The sequence below is a fragment of the Chelonia mydas genome, chromosome 7 (assembly GCF_015237465.2).
Source record: "Chelonia mydas isolate rCheMyd1 chromosome 7, rCheMyd1.pri.v2, whole genome shotgun sequence".
Taxonomy (NCBI): Eukaryota; Metazoa; Chordata; order Testudines; family Cheloniidae; genus Chelonia; species Chelonia mydas.
The window spans coordinates 95387625-95411074 of record NC_057853.1 but is presented as its reverse complement, the minus strand read 5'-3'; the positions used below and the strand labels follow the sequence as shown (position 1 = coordinate 95411074).

At 38.4% G+C, this 23450-nt stretch overlaps 1 protein-coding gene across 7 annotated transcripts in view; it reads left to right on the top strand.

Annotated features, from left to right (window-relative positions):
* Positions 1-23450, top strand: part of INPP5A (inositol polyphosphate-5-phosphatase A) — a 408827-nt gene that overhangs the window by 257299 nt on the left and 128078 nt on the right. For all 7 annotated transcript variants that reach the window (XM_027819502.3, XM_037905636.2, XM_043552493.1 and 4 more), the window contains 3 exons: positions 2181-2284; positions 15210-15262; positions 22691-22810. In XM_027819502.3, coding sequence (XP_027675303.1) covers positions 2181-2284; positions 15210-15262; positions 22691-22810 — 277 coding nt within the window. The remainder of the gene's footprint in view (positions 1-2180; positions 2285-15209; positions 15263-22690; positions 22811-23450) is intronic.

Genomic DNA, 23450 nt, shown 5'->3' with positions numbered 1-23450 from the left:
AGCCTCAAGAGTCTTTACAAAGGTCCTTTCAGCAGTAGTAGCCCACCTACATCAGTGGTGCATCGCAGTATTCCTGTACTCTTTATTCTGCTAAATCTGATCAAAGGAATTGTTTGAGTTGTTGAAAAACCTGTCTGGGCTAATCTGAGGTGTTTCCATCCAGTAATAGAATTGATTGTTTCTTACAGTGGGGAGTTTGTTATTTTGCAAAGGAGACCATTCAAATTTGGACTGAGTTGTCTGTCTCTGTTAACAGCATTTTGTCATGTGAGTGGAGAGAGGGAACAATTGAAGAGTCTTTTCTCCTTTAGTTACAGCCGCTATGACTTGCTGATGTGCTTGAGGAGGTGCAAGCTACAACCTGTGATTTAGACCCTGATCCTTTTGGCATGGAGATGTTACCAGAGTTCATTACATTGTCTACCTAGGAAGATAGGAACTACCATTCTGCATGAGACCATGCAGTCCTGAATCCTCTCTCCAACAATGGCACCTATCAGATGCTTCAGAGCAAGGTCCAAGAAACTCCACAGTAGGTGGATAATCTGCACCCCAGGAGAGTCTCCTCCTAACCCTTAACATATAGATATTGGTTTAAGGCTTGAAGCATGGGGATTTATGTCCTCTGTGTGTGTTTGTTGTAACTGTGGATATTCTTTTTATCCATTTAAATGTCTAATCTCTTTTAAATCTTCCTAAATTCTGACATTTTGTGGTAATGAGTTGCACAGTCTTATGATGTGCTGTGTGAAAAAATACCTCATTTTATCAATTCTGAAGCTGCTGCCTTCTAATTTCATTGAATGTCTCCTTGTGCCTGTATGGGGAGATAGGGAAAGTCAAAGTTCCCAATCTGTTTTTTCTATACCCGTCAATATTTTGTATACTGTTATGTCCCCCCTCTTAAGTTAAATCATCCCGAAGTTTTCAGTCTCTTTTCATAGAAGAGCTTTTCCATGTCCCTAATAATTCTTAGCACTTGTCTTTGAACTCCCTCTAAAGTGCCTTAGGGAGGCCACAATGTCAGTTTGTCTTAAAGAAACAAGTGTTCACTCCTTACTCAAAGTATCATAGTTTGACACCAAAAAAAACTATCCAGTATTGCCCTATCTTGAATATTCCTTTTTTGGGAGAAGTTTGAGAAAGTTGCGATAAGGGAATTCCAGCAATATATGGAGTTCTCTACTCTCCTTGACCCCGGTCAGTTGGGTTTTGGCCCTGAAGTGTGGTACAGAAACTGCACTGATCATGTTAGCTGATGTCTTCCTCCTAGCAATCTACACATATATGCTGATTATTTAGATCCCTTTTTGTACCACTGACCATGAGATTTTATTGACACCTGTGAACCTTGGAAGAGTAGCTTGGCTCGTTCCTGAGAGTTTCCAGTGGGTGGTATTGGGCAGTTATAACTCTGCTCCTTACAGTCTAAGGAAATATCTACACTTACTGGGGATCAATGCTGCTGCGATCGATGCACCAGGGGTTGATTTAGCAGGTCTAGCAGGTCCACTAAATTGACCACAGATTGCTCTGCCATCAACTCCGGTACTCAACCGGAACGAGAAAAGTAAGGTAAGTCAATGGGACAGGGTCTCCCGTCGACACAGCGTAGTGTAGACACCGCAGTAAATTGACCTAAGCTACTTGAATAACGTAGCTGGAGTTGCGTCACTTAGGTCAACTTACCCCTGTATTGTAGACAAGGCCTAAGGGAGTTAAGGGGGTAATAATTGGTAGTACTGCTGACTTTAAATAATTGGATATTGGCTTGTTTTGTAAAATGTGTAATTTTTATATTATGTCTGTGCCTACTGTAAAGAACAGACGGATATTTGAAAATGTAAATAAATTAAATGATAAAGTATACAATTACAATATTTTTAAATAACATCATTTACACTTTAATTTATTTTTAATAAATTTACTTTATTTATATCTTTTTTGATCTGTTTGTACTGCAACCCAGTACAATACGCAAAATAAGCAAAAGATCCTATAACTTGTGTTCCAACTTTGCCTCTTCCTACCATCAAAAAACAGCTCTGATTTTACATACTAATTGACCAGACCAACACAGCCTCTCTCCTATAGTTTCTGCTGCTTTTCTGATGAATGCTAAAAGCTGGTTGCAATGATATAGGTATATATGTTAAGTGTGTTTTTATATCTCTTCCTAGCCAAGAAGTATAAAAAGGTTACTGGCAAAGAAATCTACTCAGATACATTAGAAAGCACACCCATGCTGGAAAAAGAGAAGTTTCCACAGGATTATTTCCCTGAGGTATGTACAGCCCAATGGAGCATTCCAAAGTGTAAGGGTCCAGTTCTAGTTTCTCTTGCACTGATGACTTCATTGGTGTTACTCCTGACTTAAAGTGGTATGAACTCCATCAGCATCAAATCGTAAGCCTCTAGTTTTTTTGTGTCTCCATTTCATAGAACCTATAATAAACATTTTTGTAAACCAATAAGTATATTTATCAAACTCAATTGGAGTTCTATCTTTAAACAGTAACACGTTGTAAAGAATTTATTATTTATAGGAGATTCAAACTTTCCATTGTGTCTCTTTTTCATTTTATGCATTTTTTTAAAATGGTGTTGGTGAGGGGTGCAAACATGCTGAAAATATTTAGTAGAACATTAGAGTTCACAGAACAGGCAGAGTCCAGATTATGAATCTGTTCCAGGCAAATAGGTTTTCCTCCTTAAAGGGATGGGACGTAGGTAAGTACAACTGGGTGCCTTTTAAAACCACATCTGCTTTGCCACAGTGGTGTGGTAATAGCATCTTTTATTCTGTGTGAAAGATACCATGGTTACTACAGTTACTGGGGGAGGTATATGTTGAATTTTTAATGGTGCCTATTGTATTTGGAAGAACCGCAAGTAACTTTCAAGGATACATGAGTATATTTTACTTCCTTTAAAAAAATGTTATTTATTATTACTATTTTGACACTGGTTTTGTGATCTTCATGGTGGTATTTTCTTCCCAAAATAAGGACTGTAACATACCTGACACTGAAATTGAAGTCCTGGACAAAACCTACCAAGTCAAGCTAAGAGCACTGTTTTTTCTTTGGGTACCACATGCAAACCTAAATAAAATTGCTGGATTCATTTCTGTTCTTTGACATTGAATTGTATTTTGAGATAGTACATTTTACAGGAGTGCACAGAGCATGGGATAAGCATTTACTGTTGGATGGATTTTAAAAATCAAAAGAATACAAATAAACAAAGTCAATGGTGACTGACTTTTGTAGGTAAAATGCGCGAATTATTTAAGTTTGGTAGTAACTGAATTTAAAAATGAAATCAGAATATTTGTAAATATTTGCACAAAGACATCTAGCTAGTTCATCCATGCCTGGGGAGAGCGCTGCCTAAATATTTAAGGGTTGATGGCATGAATATCATCCCTTTTGATATATGATTTTTAGCAAGCATGTTCTCATTTATAGTGCACATACATCTACTGAGAATGTAAACAGAATTAACTGCCTTTTTTATAACATTTTTGCTTCCATTGGGCCTCTTAAAATAAAAATAAATGTTAAATACTTACATTAGGAGTTTGGTTTTGCTCTACTTGAAGGGGAGCATTGGTGGCTGTTCAGAGCATTTTATTTAATTCTTTTTCTTCATCACTGATAAGCTGTACAAATGTGGCTGGTTGACAAAAGAAATAAGACTGACTGATCCATATTAAGGAATTATTTAATCATGCTATTGAGAGTTTTGAACAGCGGATTGTGAATGGATAAGACTATAAGAAAATCACAGGCCATGGTTGGTGTTGTGGAAACTGCAGCTTTTAACATACACTGCAACTTTTTATTGTTACTGCAAATGTGAGTGAGTAGCGTTGCTACCTGGCACACAGGATTGCAATGCTACTCAAAACTGGCCCAGCTGCCCCTTTATCGTGACCCAGTGGGGCCACTGGTGGAGGCAGACAAGGAGAAGGATGGGGACTAGGGACCCATGCGGGTCAGAGATGGATTCCCGGGGGGGCTTGCCCCACTCTCTGTCCTGGCTCCATACAGACTGCTGCCGCCTGCACTCAGTCCTGCTGGCACTGCCCTCTCGCTTTGCCTGGGGCAGTACCACCTCTAGCAGCAGCAGCTCCTGCTCAGCCTTGAGGCCTACACCTTCCATAGCTGCCTGGCTGTACCAGGGGATGGGCTCAGGGAGGCTGTGGTGAGTGGGACCAGGCAAGTGCTGGGACAGGGGCTGCTAGTCCTCCACAGAGCCTTCAGGGGTCTCTGAGCTGGGGCCACCTTTAGGGCACAAGGGCTCGAGTCCCCACACCATGTGCTGGAAATTGAAGGAATTTGTGGGAAGGAGGGTTATCCAGCCCCTGTTGGAGAGTAAAGGACCCTGCTGCCAACTCAACATCTAGTCAGCCAGCCGCCCAGTCCCACCAAACCCCCACTTACTTCTGGCCTGAGGGGCTCCCATATCTCTGTCCTGAAGACCCCCACTTCCCTGCAAACTTACCACACCTCTGCTTTGAGGGCGTTTCCACTCACACCTGCACTTGCCCATTTACTGTACTTGAACTGACTGCACCAAAATTTCAACTTTAACAAACTGTGGCTACAACTTCTGGAAAAAAATAACCATACATTACAACTTTCCTAGAGCCTTATACCTGGAGCACTTGATGTTAACCATAGAGAACTTGCTAGTCACACAGTGCAGGAGGCTCCTTCTTGTTTGCACCTGCTAAAGCACATCTGAAAACACATTAAATATTTTCTAATTTTATTTTTCTAAGTCAGCAATTCCTGTAGTTGTCCAAATGATGTTATGGAGGTGGTGTACAAAAAAGGAGAAATCTCTGGATCAGACTTTTTTTTCAAGGTTTAGGCTCTGTTTCTCCATATAACACAATATGTTATAATAATGTTGCTATAGCTACACTTCTGCGTATATTTCCACTCATTTCAGGCTGCAGTATGGCATACATACGGCAGGTACGTTTTTTGTTTACTTTGCAAAATTTGAAGTAATGCTAGACATTTTTAATATATAGTTAAATTTTATGTTTCTTGTTCTCTTTCATTTTAAGGCAGAAAAAGGAAAAATCTCGCAAAAAGCCTATACTACATCTAACTTAAGCTTGTATACTTACAGCTGAAACCAGATCACTCTGTTTAACCCTTTTTCCTCTTACCCACACATTGGGGTGATTAGATGGTCTTCAGTAAATAGACCTCAAATAGTGGATATTCTGAAAATCTCTTCTACCACAATGAGATGCATGAGCGACGTATCAGTCTTCACACACAATTTCCAGGCTTTTGTGTGTTTTAGCCAGACTTTTATCATTACATTAACTTTTTTTGTATGTGTGAATTGGTTTAAGACTGATTTCTTTTCTTTTTATTACTGCCGCTTAAGGATGATCTAAAAGTAATTACAATGATTGAGGCATAATGCAATTCAAAATAATTACAGCCCACTGCATATAAAACTAACAAAACTTTCTGTGTTGATTTATGGGTCCTCTTGGCTGGGCATGAATCTGAAATGATGCCTTTGGGAGCAACACTGCAGATAATGTTAGGCCATTTAAAAAAGCAGATTTGTGTAGTCTATCAGGGCAGAGTAATGTTTTTTCCCCCATAGTGAGAAATTGGTTGTTATCATAGATCACAGATACTGCTCAAAGCTCTTATGAAAGATGAATTAATTTCACTAATGCTTTAATGCAAACCTTTCATGGAGAAGGCTGTATGGTGATAACCTTACTGCGGTCTCTCCTTTCTCAATGATGATTTATGTCGTCTTTTAGTAGATGAAACTGCCCGTATTCACAATCCATCTGCTGGCTAAAGGAATCCTATTAACAGGAGATCTGAGGAGAGACTTAATATTGTAAGGTGAAAGATGTGGTATCCCTTTCCTGGGGCTTGATTTTTGTTTGGTTGTTTCGGACAGGGGGGTATCCCGTTTTAATATTTAGATACTTCTCTCGGAGAGCACTGATCTATATAATCTTTACCCGATTTTTGTCCTGGCTTACAAACAGTGAATCAGCTAACGAGTAGCTTGTTTGAAGTCAAAGCCAAGCGCATTGCTTTAAAAACTACAGGCAATTGTCTGTCTTCCTGTCCCTGCCTGTAGTTCTTTTTTCAACTGTGTTCCTGGAAGTCCTGTTTTTCCTAGTATTTACAAACAGTGTTTGGGTCCGTTAAAGACCAGGAAGCAGCCAAAAGGTATTGGATTGCAGTTTATACCTCAGACTGGTGATGGCATTCAGGACCACACTTTTTTGTTTATCTGTTCTAGCTGTATTTTATGTGCTGTGCTATTTTAGGCCCTAATCCTGCAAACCTTTTCACACATTCTTAATTGAAACGAGTGAGCACTCCTGTGAAGATAATGGAATTACTTGCATGTTTTCAAGCAAAGCACTTCTATAACTGTTTGCAAGGTAGGGTCCTTAGAAATTGTCCTATTAGGCAGGGAGATGATCTCCTGTTTTAAGCACAGGCAGGCAGATTGGGAGAGTGGGTTCTTGTGCTGTCCTGTCTCTCTCTAATTTGCTGTATGATCATGGACAAGTCATATAATCTTGTGCTTCAGCTATCCCATGTATATATAACAATATCTACCTTACTCGGCTGTCGTGAGGTGTAATTCATTAATGTTTGTAAAGCATTCTGAAAGCCTTGGAGAACATGAACTGTAGAAGTTCTATCATATTTTGTTCTTGTGTGACCTACAAGATAGACACATCCATGTAGTGTCCTGGCAACCCTAAATTCTCCTGTCCTGTAGAAAGGAAGTGCTGTTTTAATAGGTATGTAGTTCTAGGTTGTGGTTTTTTTAGCGTAATAAACCATGAAAAAGCAGAAAAATCTGTAGGACAAGGGAAATATTAAGGCTCCAAGACTGGAGGGAGGGATTATAAGCCTGTGCTCATCCATTTTTTGAGTTCTGTTTTCAAATACTTGTAAGTTCGTGATTGCAACTAATTATTTTTCATTATTTTGGCTGTAATTATAGGCCAGAGAGCTGCTAGCACAGAACTTGCATGACTGCAGCTGCTGGTAGGGTCAACCTCTTCTTATTCCCAATCCCTTCCTCTGTGTTCTCCAACTCACTAGCTCTTTCTATTTAACACAGAGAGGAGACCCCCTGACCTTTCCTCATTCCATGCTCTTGTCCTGGTTGCTGACACAGAATGCATGTAGACCGCTTTTATCAATTAGAAACACTTATCTAGAACATCCAATTAAAAATAATTAACTAAATCAGCCTTCCTTTCATAAGATGCATTTGCCAGCACCACAGGGCGGTAATCACAGAAAGGCCTCTGGCAGATGAGCCCCACTACAAGAAGCTGCCTGTGCTAGCAGAAAGAACTGTGGACAGAACTCATCTGACTGTTGTTTTAGTTTCCATCCAATTAATATCCTCCACAGGGAAACTGTTCAGAGAGAAATCTTTGGGTTAAGTAACATCGAGACATACTCAGAGCACTTTTATTTATGTCCCATTTGATATGAATAGAAAGAAAACAGGAGACTCTGCAATCCTTACTCAAGCAAAGCTGCACAATTTGAGCCAAAATGTACTTGCCCTTGAAAATTACATACTGTATACAATTGTACTCTCTCAAAAACAGTGTTTTTCAGAAGTAGAACTCTGAGTTGAATAATTACCATAAAGAAATGATATATGTTGGTAGCTAATATATTATTACTGATCTATATAAATACATTTGCAATGGATGTAATTATTTAGAAATGATATGCTTTAGTATAAAACTGGATGGAAATGCATTTGATTTATCATAGGTTTGTTGTATTTATTAACATTGTGTGCAAATTCACTTTTTGAAATGTCAGTTTTGCAATTAGATGCTTTCTTAGCAAATTCACAATCCATATTAGATAGTATTTTTCTATTAGATAATTGGTCATTATAGCTCTATGTTAAGAGTAAAATTATCAACTGGCATGCCACATGGTGTTAGTTTTTCTATCATTATGTAGATTAACTTTAGAATCTTGAACTACTGATAAGTGTTTCTGAACATTTTAATAACTAAGAAAGCTACTATGCTACAGGCATAGGTGCTGACTCTGTGGTTGCTCTAGGGCCCACAGGGAAAAAAATAGTGGGTGCTCAGCAGCCCTGCGGATCAGCTCCTTCCCCTTCCTCCCAGCGCCTTCTGCCCTCCATGATCAGCTATTCAGTGGCGTGCAGGAGGTGGGGGGGAAGGGGGGAAGCGGGGGCAGGAAGAGGCGGGGGGGGACTTGGAGAAGGGGTAGAGTGGAGGCAGGCCCTGGGGCAGAGCAGTGGTCGAGAACCCCCCAGGATCTGAGTAAGTCGGCACCTATAGCTATAGGAGCATAGGTTTATATAGATCACAAATTTGAATGTAATTTGAGAAAAATTCTATCATGAGCCAAACAAACTTAAAATTAAGTACTGAAAGGTAAAATATGCTGTATTCCCAAGTAGAAGTCTATAATTTTTGAATAGTGTTGTTTGTATTGCAATAGCATCCAAAGGCCCAAACAGGTTTGGGACCTCACTGAGCTGTGTGCTATACTAACGCTCAGAAAGGTTAGGAAGATACAGTCCCTGCTCCAGAGAGTTTATCATCTAATCTAATGATTTCACATCTGTACAATATTGTAAACATTTAGAATCTTCTAAGGCGATCAAGGAGAGAAAAGCCATCATCATCAGGAGGTACATCCAGATTTTTTCTATGAGAAGTTGTAATAAGTGTTGTTGGTTTTTTTGCATTCATACAACTGGTATTATTACTGACTAGTGTAAACCACTGAACATATTGTAATATCCAAGCATTTAACACAAGTCCCTACATGAGGCTCTAAGGAGGAGTTCCTTTTACTGCAATGATAATATAACATGGGAGGTACTGATACTGAAGGTCACTTAGTGCATCAGCTGCATTTGCAGGTTGTTAGACCTGGTTTCTTTTGTTGTTCAATTGATTCATCTACAAATTTTTTCCCTTCTTCCTCTTTGAACCATGCTGTTCATTTAAGAAGCTGCAATTACAGTGCAGTCATTGCCACTTTAATCTGTCTTTCCTTCATGGCCCTGCTTTGTACGGTTGAATAAACCCTTGCTGGGCCACTATTTAATTTGATATGGTCCCTCACAGTAGAATGATGGAGAAAAGATGAATTAAGGCTCTGTGCTAGTCATTATCAATCATGGTTTGTGTTCATTACTTATTGCTCACAGTGCATTTTGACATTAGCCCTCCATAACCTCTCTCTTCATGTTAATGTTGTCTGGAGGTCCTTTTACCCCATGTAGCTGAGGTTATTTATGTAGGTGGTGTTTCTAGAGGGTTTTAAAAGGTCAATACAATCTCCCTGGGGACCCTATTCACGAAGAGAAAGCTTGCACAATGTAACTGCAAGTTTTAGAAATGTGAGGTGTTTTAAACTCAGAGATTTCAGATTTTTAATTTAATTTATTACAATTAAAATTTGGCAAAGTGGGATCAAGTATATATTGCTGTGCATAAAACCAATAGTCACTACACAAGTGTAGGCATTAGGAAACCCCAAAATACCATAACAGACTTCTGTATTTGGACCCTAAGATGGCATATCAACTAATATGCAAATGCCTTAAGTCACATTTGGAAATTTGACAATAGATACATTTTTACAATAAGAAACACTGTACAGATCCTAATTAGATCAATATGCATATCTGCAAATACTTGTGTATCCATTCACCACCCTAATTATTCCAAATCTAAAGAAGTTGTTGCAGGTCTGTTATTTTACCTAAAGACATGAGTAACTTCATCTAAATTGGCCTTTATTTAACCTAGTTCTCAGATGGAAGAATCTGATGTGATCTATTGTGTTAAAAATACCCATTGCTATCCAATATTTAAAATATCCATGTTCTCCTTCTCTCTTATATATTGCCCTGAGCCCCCAATCCCCGATCGAGCCTCTATTACCAACAAATAGACATGTCTGAGAAGAAAAAGAGCATGGAAGAAGCTAATCAAGCAATACCCTGATTTTGTGCAGAGGTATCCTAGTCGCAGCCTCAGGGAATTGAATGGGGCCCTTCTATGGATGTCCGTTCTTCGAAGTCCAGAGAGGCTGCTGTTTGCTAAAGGCGAAGCTGGTCTGAAAGGATATCATAGAACTAATTTCCCTAGGGTCATTCAAAGGAGTCTTTTGCAGTATGAAGTTCTATCAAAACATCCTATTCCAATTCTGACTGTGTTTGCTGCTTTGGTCCAGTCAGCTGCCAAGAGTGCACAAATTTCAGTTGGAATGTTAGTATTTCTTAAGTGAATGTCTGAAGCTTTGTTTCTTTAAAATGGAGAAGCTGCTCCATTGTATGGTGAGGCTTTATATAGTTGACTACAAAAAACTTGGTTTGACCGTTGTTCAGGGGGCACTGTACAATGTTTCCAGTCAAGCATAGTTGACTATTTTGAAGATTACTAGTTGCACATGGTAGCTGTGCTTGATAAAGACATTTAATACGGGAGGCCTCTGGTAAAATCCTGGCCCCATTTAAATCAATGGGATTTTGGCCATTGACTTCAGTGAGGCCAAGATGTCACTCAGTCATACTAGTTAACACAGGGCTTTTTGAGCTGATACATTCCATAATGCATCAGACATCCTGAAAGAATATCTGTAAAGAATCCAATTTTTAAAAAACAGACAGCAAGGTAAGAACATAAGAAAGGCCATACTGGGTTAGACCAAAGGTCCATCCAGCCCAGTATCCTGTCTACCGACAGTGGTCAATGCCAGGTGCCCCACAGGGAGTGAACCTAACAGGTAATGATCTAGTGATCTCTCTCCTGCCATCCATCTCCACCCTCTGACAAACAGAGGCTAGGGACACCATTCCTTACCCATCCTGGCTAATACCCATAAATGGACTTAACCTCCATGAATTTATCCAGTTCTCTTTTAAACCCTGTTATAGTCCTAGCCTTCACAACCTCCTCAGGCAAGGAGTTCCACAGGTTGACTGTGCACTGAGTAAAGAAGAACTTCCTTTTATTTGTTTTAAACCTGCTACCCATTAATTTCATTTGGTGGCCACTAGTTCTTATATTATGGGAACAAGTAAATAACGTTTCCTTATTCACTTTCTCCACACCACTCATGATTTTATATACCTCTATCATATCCCCCCTTAGCCTCCTCTTTTCCAAGCTGAAAAGTCCTAGCCTCTTTAATCTCTCCTCATATGGGACCCGTTCCAAACCCCTCATCATTTTAGTTGCCCTTTTCTGAACCTTTTCTAATGCCAGTATATCTTTTTTGAGATGAGGGGACCACATCTGTACGCAGTATTCAAGATGTGGGCGTACCAGGGATAGTTGATTTTTGATAACATTTGATATGCTCAAAGCCAGAGTTATTTTGAAATCCATTAACTGTTTATAAAGTCCTTAACTTTTGGAGGTCTCTTTTCTTTCAAGATACATTTATTGTTGTGGTAAATGTAGCAATTGCTGTGTTAACTTAGGTGAGGATGTTGAGATACATGAGTGGCATTTGACATAGGACTCTGGAAATAGGCTGAATGTAGTTGTAAGAGGGTTCTCTGTATTTTTTTTTAATTAGTTAGTTAATAGCTAGTATGATCACAATCTAAATATGTTAAAAGAATTCAGTTGGGAAAGAAGAATCAAGTAAGTAGTATGATTTATCATCAGTCTTAATTGAAACAGAATCTGAGGCCACTGTTAGAAATAAAATTCAAATACAATTACAAATAGAAAATATGCACACAAACCTTATTCAGTGTTGATGGTTTTCTAGTAAATCTTTAGAACCCTGAAAGAGCTTTCACAAATTAGGTATCTTGGTATCCACAATGTTTCGGGTAAAGGAGAACTCTTCAAAGCTAATTTTATTAAACAATTTACAAAAGCTATCAAAGGACTAGAAAAATGGGTTGGAATACCACTACGGTATCTCTCATTGAGAGGATTGGTGGTGTTAAAATTATAACTTTCCCACAAGTCAACTATCTCTTCTCAAATCTCCCCTTTGGTATCCCTCAACTCTTCTTCAAACAAATTAATTTCAGTGTTTCTACATTCATTTTTGTCACTCAGGCACCCAAAGTTGAATCACAGACTGTGAAACGTTCTTATGAAAGGACAACTGGCAGGCACAAACAAATCCCTGATGCAGGAAGAATAAGGCACAGAATCATGTCAGATTTTTAAAAAATAGCTAAAATGTCCTGAAAACACCCTTTGCCTGTATAGCAAACTATCTGAAATTATGGGGACATAATTCAAGTCATGAAAAAAAAATAGAAGAAAAAGCATTCATAGTGCAATCTGTTCACATTTCCAAATATAAATGTTGAGTCTTTGTATGAAGCACTTTATTGTTAATCAATGTTCTTGAACTTTATACTATTTTCAGTTGAACATTTTCTTGTTTTTCCAGTTGCTGAATCAATATAAAGCTGATGAAACTATATGAAGTGTATGAGAATGCCAGCAATCCTCACTAGCATGTTTCAGCCAAAACTGTTCTTTAGTTAAGCTGCTTATTTGAGAGCTGCTCAACAGATGTGACTGTAAAATTCAGATCCTGGATATAGGTATTTAAAGGGACACTATCAAAAATTGTAGACTAGAAAGTGGACTCCCTTTTTTTTCTCTTAAATTTATTTAATCCACATAATTGTATATGTTTTTTTCCAAAACAGATGCTTAAATAGTCTTTTTCTTAAATTAAAACTAAATCAGTGAGAGTAGCCCATCATTTCTGGATAACTCTACTTACACAAACCACTGTGAACTTGTGTTAAAAGAAAATATTCATGTAAGTTTTCACCTTCAAGTTACCAAGTTCAAGTTGTTATTCAGTCAAAACAATATAGATTTTAAAAGTATCTCTATAAACTGATGTTTTGAATATAAAGAGGATTTTGTTGGGGGTAAGGGAACCTTAGTAAAGGGACAATGTATTTTTTGCATTCTTCTGATTGGTTACTGCTGATTTGTTGCCGCAAGAACCAGGGAGGTAATATTTTTAAATGATCCGGTTGCCAGGAAGATAGATGTACAATTAAAGAGAAGAAAATAAGAGGTGATGCTCATCTGAAAAATAATGAGAAAATAGTCTGCTTTGACTTTATGTATACAGTGTTGTTGTAGTCCTGTTGGTCACAGGATATTGGAGAGACAAGGTGGGTGAGGTAACATTTTTTACTGGACCATCGTCTGTTGATGAGAGAGACAAGCTTTTGAGTTACACAGAGCTCTTCTTCAGGTCTGGGAAAGGTACTCAGAGTTTCACAGCTAAATACAAGATCATATAAATAGTTTAGCATAAGTAGTGAGTATATATTCTATGAGACTATTCAAGGCGAAGTGGCCCATTAACAGCCCTGTAGTCATAGTACAAAAAGGGGAGATTAGTGGGTTACATATTTTTGTAATAAGTCATAAATCCAGTGTCTTTATTAAGACTGTGACTTTTAGTTTCTAGCAAAGTTATGAATGGAAGCTCCCAAGCTCATCTTTTGAAGGTGTTGTGCAGGTTTCCTTTGAAGATGAAGGCTGATAGGTCAAATACAGAGTGATTGCTTTTTGAAAAGTGTTCACCCACAGGTGATATGGTATTTTTGTCTTCTATCATTTTCCTGTGTGAGCTCAATTGAGAGAGTAGTGATTGTCTGTTTTCACCCACATAGTAGTTATTGGGGCATTTAGTGCACTGGATGAAGTACACCACATTTTGTGATTAGGTAGGTGTAGGACCCATAGATCTTGAAAGGTGTGTAGTGTGTGTGGGTGTTGATCACTTGTAGCAGTGGAGATATATCCGTAGGTTTTGCATCTGTTGTTCTAGCAGGGCCTCGGGCCGCTTTGAGTTGGTAGTTCTTGGTCTGTGGGGAGCTTGCTTCTGATGATGAGCTTGGTGAGGTTGGAGGATCTTTGAAGGCCAGAAGAGGGGGTTCAGGAAAGATTTCTTTCAGGATAGGGTCCCCACTGGTTATGGGTTATAGTTGTTTGATGATGCCTTGTATGAGTTCCAGTATGGGGTTGTAGGTGACAGCTAAGAGTATGCAGCCGGAGGGGGTTTTATTTCTATATTGAAACAGGTTCTCTCAGGGTATTTGGGTGGTTTGGACTTTGTTAGGCACCAGTTTATTAGGGTAGAGTTTTGGGGTGAGTGGAGAATTTCATCTAGTGTTATGTTCACAGTAAGGAGAAAAGAAAGCACCTTTCAGGGTATATGTCAAAAGTGTATATATTGCCTCATGAGAGGCCAGAAGTGTGATTACTTCAATTCTGAAGGATGCTGTACTATGGTTAATAGTTATTTATTATAAGTAGTTGCAGTCTTTTGCCACAAAATCACAGGCATCATCATTTAAGTATATCTGGGGCAATGAATAGTCCAGCATCACAGTCACTGTAGCCATATATATATATGGGATTCAACATAATGGCTTTGTTAATGTAATTTAATTTTAATTAATTAATTTGGGGGGGGGGTAGAGCAATTTAGGACCACGGCTGAAAGAATTCTTTTGCTATGCCAGCAGGATTATACCTTGGCAGTTGTTTTGTATCTTACAGAGGATATTGCTGTTTTGATAAATGTATTGTTACACTCTCATTAAAATTCACTTTAACTTTTACAGAATTTTTAGGTAGGCAGAATCTGCAGAAAAAGTACAGTTTTCTAATATGTCCCATTCATTTAAATTCATTGTAAAACTCCATGATGCAACTTCACAGTTTAGGTAAATTTACAAACAAGTTAAGGCATTTATGCACAATTGATAAGAATTGGTTGTGGGGGTTTTGGTATGTATTCAAAGTAATTTTATTTTTCTTCTGAAAGTACAAATGTAACAATCATTTCCTTGTTAGTACTCACTTATGTAAAAGTGACTAGGTTTTTTTAAGTAGTTTTTATTTCAAGTTTATAGTTAGACTAATGAAACAAAGAAGTAAGCCGTGTAATTTAAATCCTTATAGTAGAGAATAATATTTTATTTGTATAGTTCATAGTGCTCATTACTTAAACATTATATGGATTGTTCATTTTATGTTCTCAATAAACAGTTTAAAAATATTCTCTTGTAAAGTATATTTAACCTCTTCATACACTCCCATCAATCCTTCATTTAAGCTGACTTATTTAAATTGCTTATTTATTTTTCAGTGTAAATGGTCCAGAAAAGGCTTCATTCGCACAAGATGGTGTATTACTGATTGGTATGTTGCATCCTATTAAGTTATTTATGATTATCTTTATTTCATATGTATTTTCTGTGAGAAACTTTATGTATATAACCTAATTTATTTGCTACAAAGAAGAGATGACAGATCATGCTTAGCCTTATTATGTGCAAAATAATGCTCAGTAAATTGTAAATGACAAGTGGTAAAACTCACTTTTATAAATGTGATTTTAATATTTGCATAGTTGCCATTAGACTGATCAAGAAAATTATCTGTGAGGCACAGATATCCAAAAAGCTTTGGAAGTATTTATGAAAAAATACACCACTCTCTATGTACTCATTCAGCTAGCCATTTAGAGCCCAAGCCAGTACCCACTTAAGTCCATTGAAAAACTTCCAGTGACTTCAATGGGTGTTGGATCAAGCCCATATACATCAGTTCCTGCTACACATTTGTGCACTGAAACACATCTGCAATGAGCAATTGTTCTTTATTTGCAGAATTTAGGTCTGCCTTGCTATTTTGGGCCCAGATCGTGGCTCATCCTATGCTGGCCAAATATTTAAAAACTCGGAATCATAAATATTCAGTTGGCTATTATTTGTAGGGTTACATTTTTTAGTTATTATATGGTAGATGGGATAGTGCCTCCATAAGAAATCAAAGGGAATTGAGAGGTTTATCCCTCATAGATGTCTCCTGTTTTCAATAAATTATTATTGCTGCACAGGTCTTTAAATATAAATATATTCAGTAAAAATGGTGAATATTTAAGATATTTAGCAATCCTTTCTGTTTAAGAATGCTTAGGAAAGTGTGAGTTTGTTGTTGTGTAACCCTGAGATGAATTAGTAACTTATCCTAAAATAAAGTTACTTAGAAAATAATGTAAAAAGTTTGTGACACTGACTGTACTTGACTATCAGTTATGTGTATTACATCATGAGATTGCCAAACCTACTTGAGTTGTGTCTGATGATAGGCTTATAAGAGAGAAGGTCATGTGAACTAACATTCACTCTTATGTTAGTTTTGCATTATTTCTTAACTTGTCAATAGTTTTTAAAGCCCAGCATTATTGTGTAGAGTGGCTATTGGCTGAGAATGGGTCACATGTCTCTGTGACCTAAACCAGAGAAACTTCAGTGCAGACTGACTCTGATATTGTGGTACATTTAAGAGGAAAAGCCTCTATATTTGAGACATTTAAGTTTATTTCATATTTATTTATTTTGGGGCATATTTCTTTATTTGTCTTTAAAATTTAAAAGGAGTGTAAGGGACAAAAATTGGGAAGAAAAAAACTGGAAAAATTGGTTAAATTTCACCTTCGTTATCCAGGAATGAATGTTTGGCTCAGAAAGAGGAAAGCTCTATCTCTCAAGAACACCAAATGTATATTTCTTATTCTTCAAGCTGTTGGTAAACTGCTGCTATAGATATAGAAGATTTTTGGGGAAATTATTGTTGTTTCTGATATAATTTTGGATAATGAGAATGGAAAATCTTGTTCTAAATATCAAAGGCATCCATTAGATTCTAGAAACAAAGCAGAGTAAATAATAATATATTCTACCATCAAGAAAGCATGAATATGGTACCCTCAAATAGGTTGAGGCATAGTGACTGAGTGGTTAAGGTACTTGACTACAATCCCTGAGGCTCTGGGTTTGAGTTTTGCTCAATCTCACACTGAAAGGCTACCTCTAGTTCACCCAACTGCAAAATGGGTACCTGATCTGCAGAGGTGAGAAGTCAAAGCTATTGGCTGTGGAAACTGATGTGCCTTAAGCTGCATCAGCCTGATGAGCCATCTGTGCCTTGAACTTTTTTTTTTTAACAACCAAATAATGTCCAACATCATTCCAATATTACATATAAAACTGTTTTCTGAAAAGAAGCTGTACCACCTATTAACTCTGTTTCTAATGGTCATCTGCAGTTGACTATTAGAAGTTTCTTTGGTAGATAGTTTATCTGTTTTTATTTGGTTGCATTAATATTGTTAACTCTTTGGGTGAGATAGAGAACTGGCGCTCTCTGAGATTCTGTGTTCTCAACACATTTGATCCAGATTTAGGACCCTTTACAGCAATGTATTTATGCATGTACCTAATTTTAAGCTCATGAATAGTCTCTTTGAAGTCAAGGTTCATGTGCTTAAAGTTAGATATGTGCCAAAGTTCCTTGCTGAAATACATCCTAAATGAGTAACATTCACAGCAGAGGCATATGCAAGACAAAGGGTTTATGTAGGTGATACAGGTTTTGAAGGTGTGTTGGAGTTTTTATAATCACTGAAGCTGTTTATTTTGCTTCTATGCAAATTATATTATTAATAATTACCTATATTGGGATTGGGGTCTGATTGTGTAGGATACCGTACAAACACAGGAGAGTCCCAACCCCAGAAAGCTTGAACGTGGTTCCTATCTTATGACAAGAATAAACAGGAAAAATACTTAATATTCACCAAACTGCCTTCACAGATCCTTACTCTTAGAATCATGTGTGCTGCAGTATGGGTCCAGAACTGGAAAAAGCAGTAAGGGTGTAATAGGGTAACATTATGCCACAATATATGCACCATAGCCATATCTATAAGGGAGGCACCTCAGCCCTGTTCCACAAGTTGCAGCTTTTCCATTTGCCATTGAACTTGGAACTGTTGGTGTGTCACCACATTTCCCATGTTCTCTGACTCTCTACTGTAGCTCTTTGTGTGTTGTGTTGTTCAAAGATAGTTATAAAAAACAAAGGTATTTTTCTCTTCTGTGGATATTTAGAACGTGTAGCCATTTCAGATCCTAAAACAAGGAGAGTTTGATTTTAAACGGTGTGACAAATGTTCACATGCAATATTCGTAAGTGATGAATATTGTTCTTGGTTGTTGTATTTAGCATATGCACAGTAATTGGCTGAGCACTTGGTGAGAAACAAGGGAAGGGCTACTTCCTCCTTTGCAAACTCTGGTTTGGCCCATAAATTAGGCAGGCAACTGTCGGATAACTTTAATGCTTTTTAATCTTCCTGAATCCAGGTGGCACAGCATGTGCCTCCAAGGATGGGGTTCTGTGGAGGAATATATATTTATAGAACACCAATTATTGGTAACTAACCAAGCCTTTTCTTCTTGCCTCATGAGGGACCCCAAGGTCTGTGCTGCCTTCTTGGGCTTTCTATTTTGGGGCATGTTGAAGCTGTGTTTAGAGAAAACATTGTTCACAGATGGGTTCAGAGTAAATTTTTACTCCAAGATAGGAAATGAATAATTGCTGGAGGGATTGGGCTGAGTGACTGAATGATCTGATTTAACTTCACATTGTGTATAATTTTCATAGGGCTATTTTCTGCCTGCCCTTTAGAAGGCCACTCCATGATAAAGAGTAAAAATGAGGAGGCCCCACAAACCTTTGTGTGATCTGCTTAAGGGATGAGCAGAATTGCAGTTGCTGTGTTCAAAATCGTGTGTGACTACTATCAGGATGCTCTGATGGGCATGCAGGCATCCAAAGGTGATGGAGAAGGGTCAGACATAGGCAGAGAACATATACATAATGAAATAGGTGTAAGATTATAGTAATCTGTTTAAGCATTCATGTGCCTGTTCACTAAATAATAGGTGGTCACATGTGTAAGAAATTCTGATTTGTTTAAACACATTACTTTTCGTAATGATTTATAGAGTTCCTTTTACCCAAAGGTTTTTAAAACCTTTATAGATTGTAAATTTGGGGAAAATTCTAGCTTCTCTCACTCACAAAAAATCCTCTGGGCTGGAGACTGACAATTGGTTAACCACAGCCTCAAAGGCCACAGAAGCAAATGAAACTCTGTATTTTGGTAGCTAAAACTGCTTCCATTATATAAAACCTGGAACTTCATGGCTCCAATTTCTGCTTCTGTGCCACAGCAAACAGTTCCTTCAACACCTTTACTCTGAGTAGAAAGACTAAGGATATGTCTACCCCGAAGTTAGAATATTTTCCAGCTCGAGTTGACATATGCATACGCATGCTAGCTCTGATTTAGTTAGTGCACTCAAAATAGAAGTGTAACTGTAACAGCGTGTGCAGCGGGAAGGGCTAGCCACCCCAAATACAATCCATTTGAGACCCCAGGTATATACTTGGACCAGAGAATCCCTTGCACTGCTTGCAGCACCCTGGCTACACTTCTGTTTTTAGCACACTACCTCGATCAGAGCTAGCACAGTCTCCTCAAGTTGGAAATCACACCTTACACCTGTAGTGCATATATACCCTTAATCTGCCTACTCAAAGCAAAGCTGTTGAATGAAATGTTTGCTGCAACACAGAAGCAGAGGCTGGAACTGTGAAGTTCTAGGGTTTGTTCAATGGAAGCAGAATGAGATGCTAATGGTATAAGGTATAGGGGCATTATATTCATTAGAATGTTTCTTAAAATTGGAAGTAAAAATAGAGGGTATAGTGCAATTGACATTGCAAAGGACATCATATAGACAGGAATATTGCCAAGATATAATTATTGTTGTTCCTATTACAACACTGTCCAAAATATGCAAGGTACCGTACAGGCATATAGCAAGACACAATCCCGACCCCAAAGACCTTACATTCTTATGGCAGATATGACACAGCTACTGAAAGCTGCGATAACAGGGGGAGGGAAAGGAGGATGGGCAGACAAGGGTTACATAAACAAGATCAATTGCTAAACAGCCAGTAGGGCCACTGGATGATCGAGATGCTAAAGGAGCACTCAAGGACGATAAAGCCATTGCGGAGAAACTAAATGAATTCTTGACATCGGTCTTCATGGCTGAGAATGTGAGGGAGTGTCCCAAACCTGAGCCATTCTTTTTAGGTAACAAATCTGAGGAGCTCTCCCAGATTGAGGTGTCATTAGAGGAGGTTTTGGAACAAATTGATAAACTAAACAGTAATAAGTCAGCAGGACCAGATGGTATTCACCTAGGAGTTCTGAAGGAATTCAAATGTGAAATTGCAGAACTACTAAATGTAGTCTGTAACCTATCATTTAAACCAGCTTCTGTACCAAATGACTGGAGGATAGCTAAATTGACGCCAATTTTTTAAAAGGGCTCCAGAGGTGATCCCGGCAATTACAAGCCTGACTTCAGTACTGGGCAAACTGGTTGAAACGATAGTAAAGAACAAAATTGTCAGACACATAGATTAACATAATTTGTTGGGGAAGAGTCAACATGGTTTTTGTAAAGGGAAATCATGCCTCACCAATCTACTAAAATTCATTGAGGGGGTCAACAAGCATGTGGACAAGGGGGTCCAGTGGATATAGCGTACTTAGATTTTCAGAAAGCCTTTGACAAGGTCCCTCGCCAAAGGCTCTTAAGCAAAGTAAACTGTCGTAGGGTAAGAGGGAAGGTCCTCTCATGGATTGGTAACTGGTTAAAAGATGGGAAACAAAGGGTAGGAATAAATGGCCAGTTTTCAGAATGGAGAGGGGAAAATAGTGGTGTCCCTGTATTGGGCCCACTCCTTTTCAATATACACCGGACCCTCACTAGAACGCGCGTCAGTATAGCACAAATTCGCATATAAAGCGGTTGCGACCATGAATCCCAAATTTAATTACTTTAATTGCAATTCATTTGAATGTGGTCCCCGCTATAACACGGTCCCCACGTTAACGCGGTACCACGCATGGATCCCAAATCCTGCATTCTAGCGAGGGTCTGGTGTATTCATAAATGATCTGGAAAAGGGGGTAAACAGTGAGGTGGCAAAATTTGCAGATGAAACAAAATTGCTCAAGATAGTTAAGTCCCAGGCAGACTGCGAAGAGTTACAAAAGGATCTCTCAAAACTGGGTGACAGGGGAACAAAATGGCAGATGAAATTCAGTGTTGATAAATGCAAAGTAATGCACATTGGAAAGCATATTTCCAACTATACATATAAAATGATGGGGTCTAAATTGGCTGTTACCACTCAAGAAAGAGATCTTGGAGTCATTGTGGGTAGTTCTCTGAAAACATCAACTCAGTGTGCAGCGGCAGTCAAAAAGCAAACAGAATGTTGGGCATCATTAAGAAAGGGATAGATAATAAGAAAGAAAATATCATATTGCCTCTGTATAAATCCATGGTATGTCCACATCTTGAATACTGTGTGCAGATGTGGTCGCCTCATCTCAAAAAATATATACTGGAATTGGAAAAGGTTCAGAAAAGGGCAACAAAAATTATTATGGGTATGGAACAGCTGCCATATGAGGAGAGATTAATAAAATTGGGACTTTTCAGCTTGGAAAAAGGACAACTAAGGGTGAATATGATGAAGGTCTATAAAATCATGACCGGTGTGGAAAAAGTAAGGAAGGAAGTGTTATTTACTTCTTCTCAGAACACAAAAACTAGGGGTCACCAAATGAAATTAATAGGCAGCAGGTTTAAAACAAACAAAAGGAAGTATTTCTTCACACAACGCACAGTCAGTCTGTGGAACTCTTTGCCAGAGGATGTTGTGAAGACCAAGACTATAACAGAGTTCAAAAAAGACCTAGATAAATTCATGGAGGATAGGTCCATCAATGGCTATTAGCGAGTATGTGCAGGGATGGTTTCCCTAGCCTCTGTTTGCCAGAAGCTGGGAATGGGCGACAGGGGATGTATCACTTGATGATTACCTATTCTGTTCACTCCCTCTGGGGCACCTGGCATTGGCCACTGTCAGAAAACAGGATACTGGGCTAGATGGACCTTTGGTCTGACCGAGTATGGCCATTCTTATGTTCTTATTTAGTTGTTATGCATAGAGCTGGTAAGAGAAAGGTAATTCCATTTTGCAGAGTGTTTTAATATTTCAAGATTTGGTTTCATTCCAACGAGGACCAAAACCAAAAATGTAAAAATTCTCAGTGAAAGGGAATGGAACACCAGCTCTGGGGCTGTCTGCCTGGAAGCTGCCCTGGAGCCACAGACCCTGGAAGTCCTGGGGTTCCTGGTAGCCCACTGGTGGGCAGGCAGGTGAGCTGGCAGGAAGTCAGGTAGGTTCCATCGGATCTTCAGTGAAATCAAACCATTTCCACAAAATGTTTCAATTTAGCTGAATCTCCAAAACACTGTTTCATCTGCAATTTTCCAGCCAGCTCAAGTTATGCGTATGTCATGTTACAATTTGCCCAGTTTGCACAAAAATCCCCACCCCTCTTTCTGAGCTGTAATTGATCTCAATCTTTCTATTTTTGCATAATACATAAACAGTAAACAGAAGCCTAGCTGAAACCTTAACCATGGATCAGATTGGTGCTACTCTCCATGGCAATTTCTGGTACGATAGCATAACTTTGCACTGTCTGGATGAGTAAATGTAAGTTGCCGTAGCAGTGAATATACAATGTTGTGCTATGATGTTGAATGCTCCACTGCTTGCTAATAATGTTTTTTTCTTTTATCCTGAGTCATTTTATTTGTTTTTCCTTTGTCATAGTGCCTTTGACTTGGTAAACATTCATCTTTTCCATGATGCTTCCAATTTAATTGCTTGGGAAACAAGCCCATCGGTTTACTCAGGAATACGACATAAGGCTCTTGGTTATGTACTTGATAGGTATGTATTAGACTCTATTAGTCTCTCTCATCCTCCTCTTCCCCTCAGTCATTTATAAAAGCTATGATAAAAAATACTTTCTAGTCATACCACGATTTTTATTCCACTGTCGAAAAACAGTTACACACAGTATACTGTTGATAGCATTTTCCTCCACTTGCAAAACTGCACGAATACAGATTAAAACAGTACACTTTTTATAAGAGTTAAGAATGTTTTCACATGGATCTGATTAGAGGTCAATTTGTAATGCTGATTATTTTAAAAGAAATTGAAAAGACTGGGGAATTTCTATGGATTTTCTATAGCCTTTTGTAGCCTGGGGGGAAAAAGTATATTTTTAAATGGTGTTAGCACATCTTAAAAGTACACCTTTTCCCCCCAGTCTACACAGGGGCTATGTACAAACAAAAAGTGTTGCTGTTCAAATGTGTTTTTAATGCAAGGTATGTTAATCTCAACAGAAGCAGTGTACGCTAAACATCTAATCTGTTTGTAAAAGAGAATGTATTATTTGTACACAGCTGCCATAGCTATTGATAGCACCACGGTCTATAACAGTGTTAACAAAGTAAACTCAGTCCAGTGGGCAGTGGACTGTCAGAATATGCCAAAGAAACTTTTGATAATCCTCTTTAGC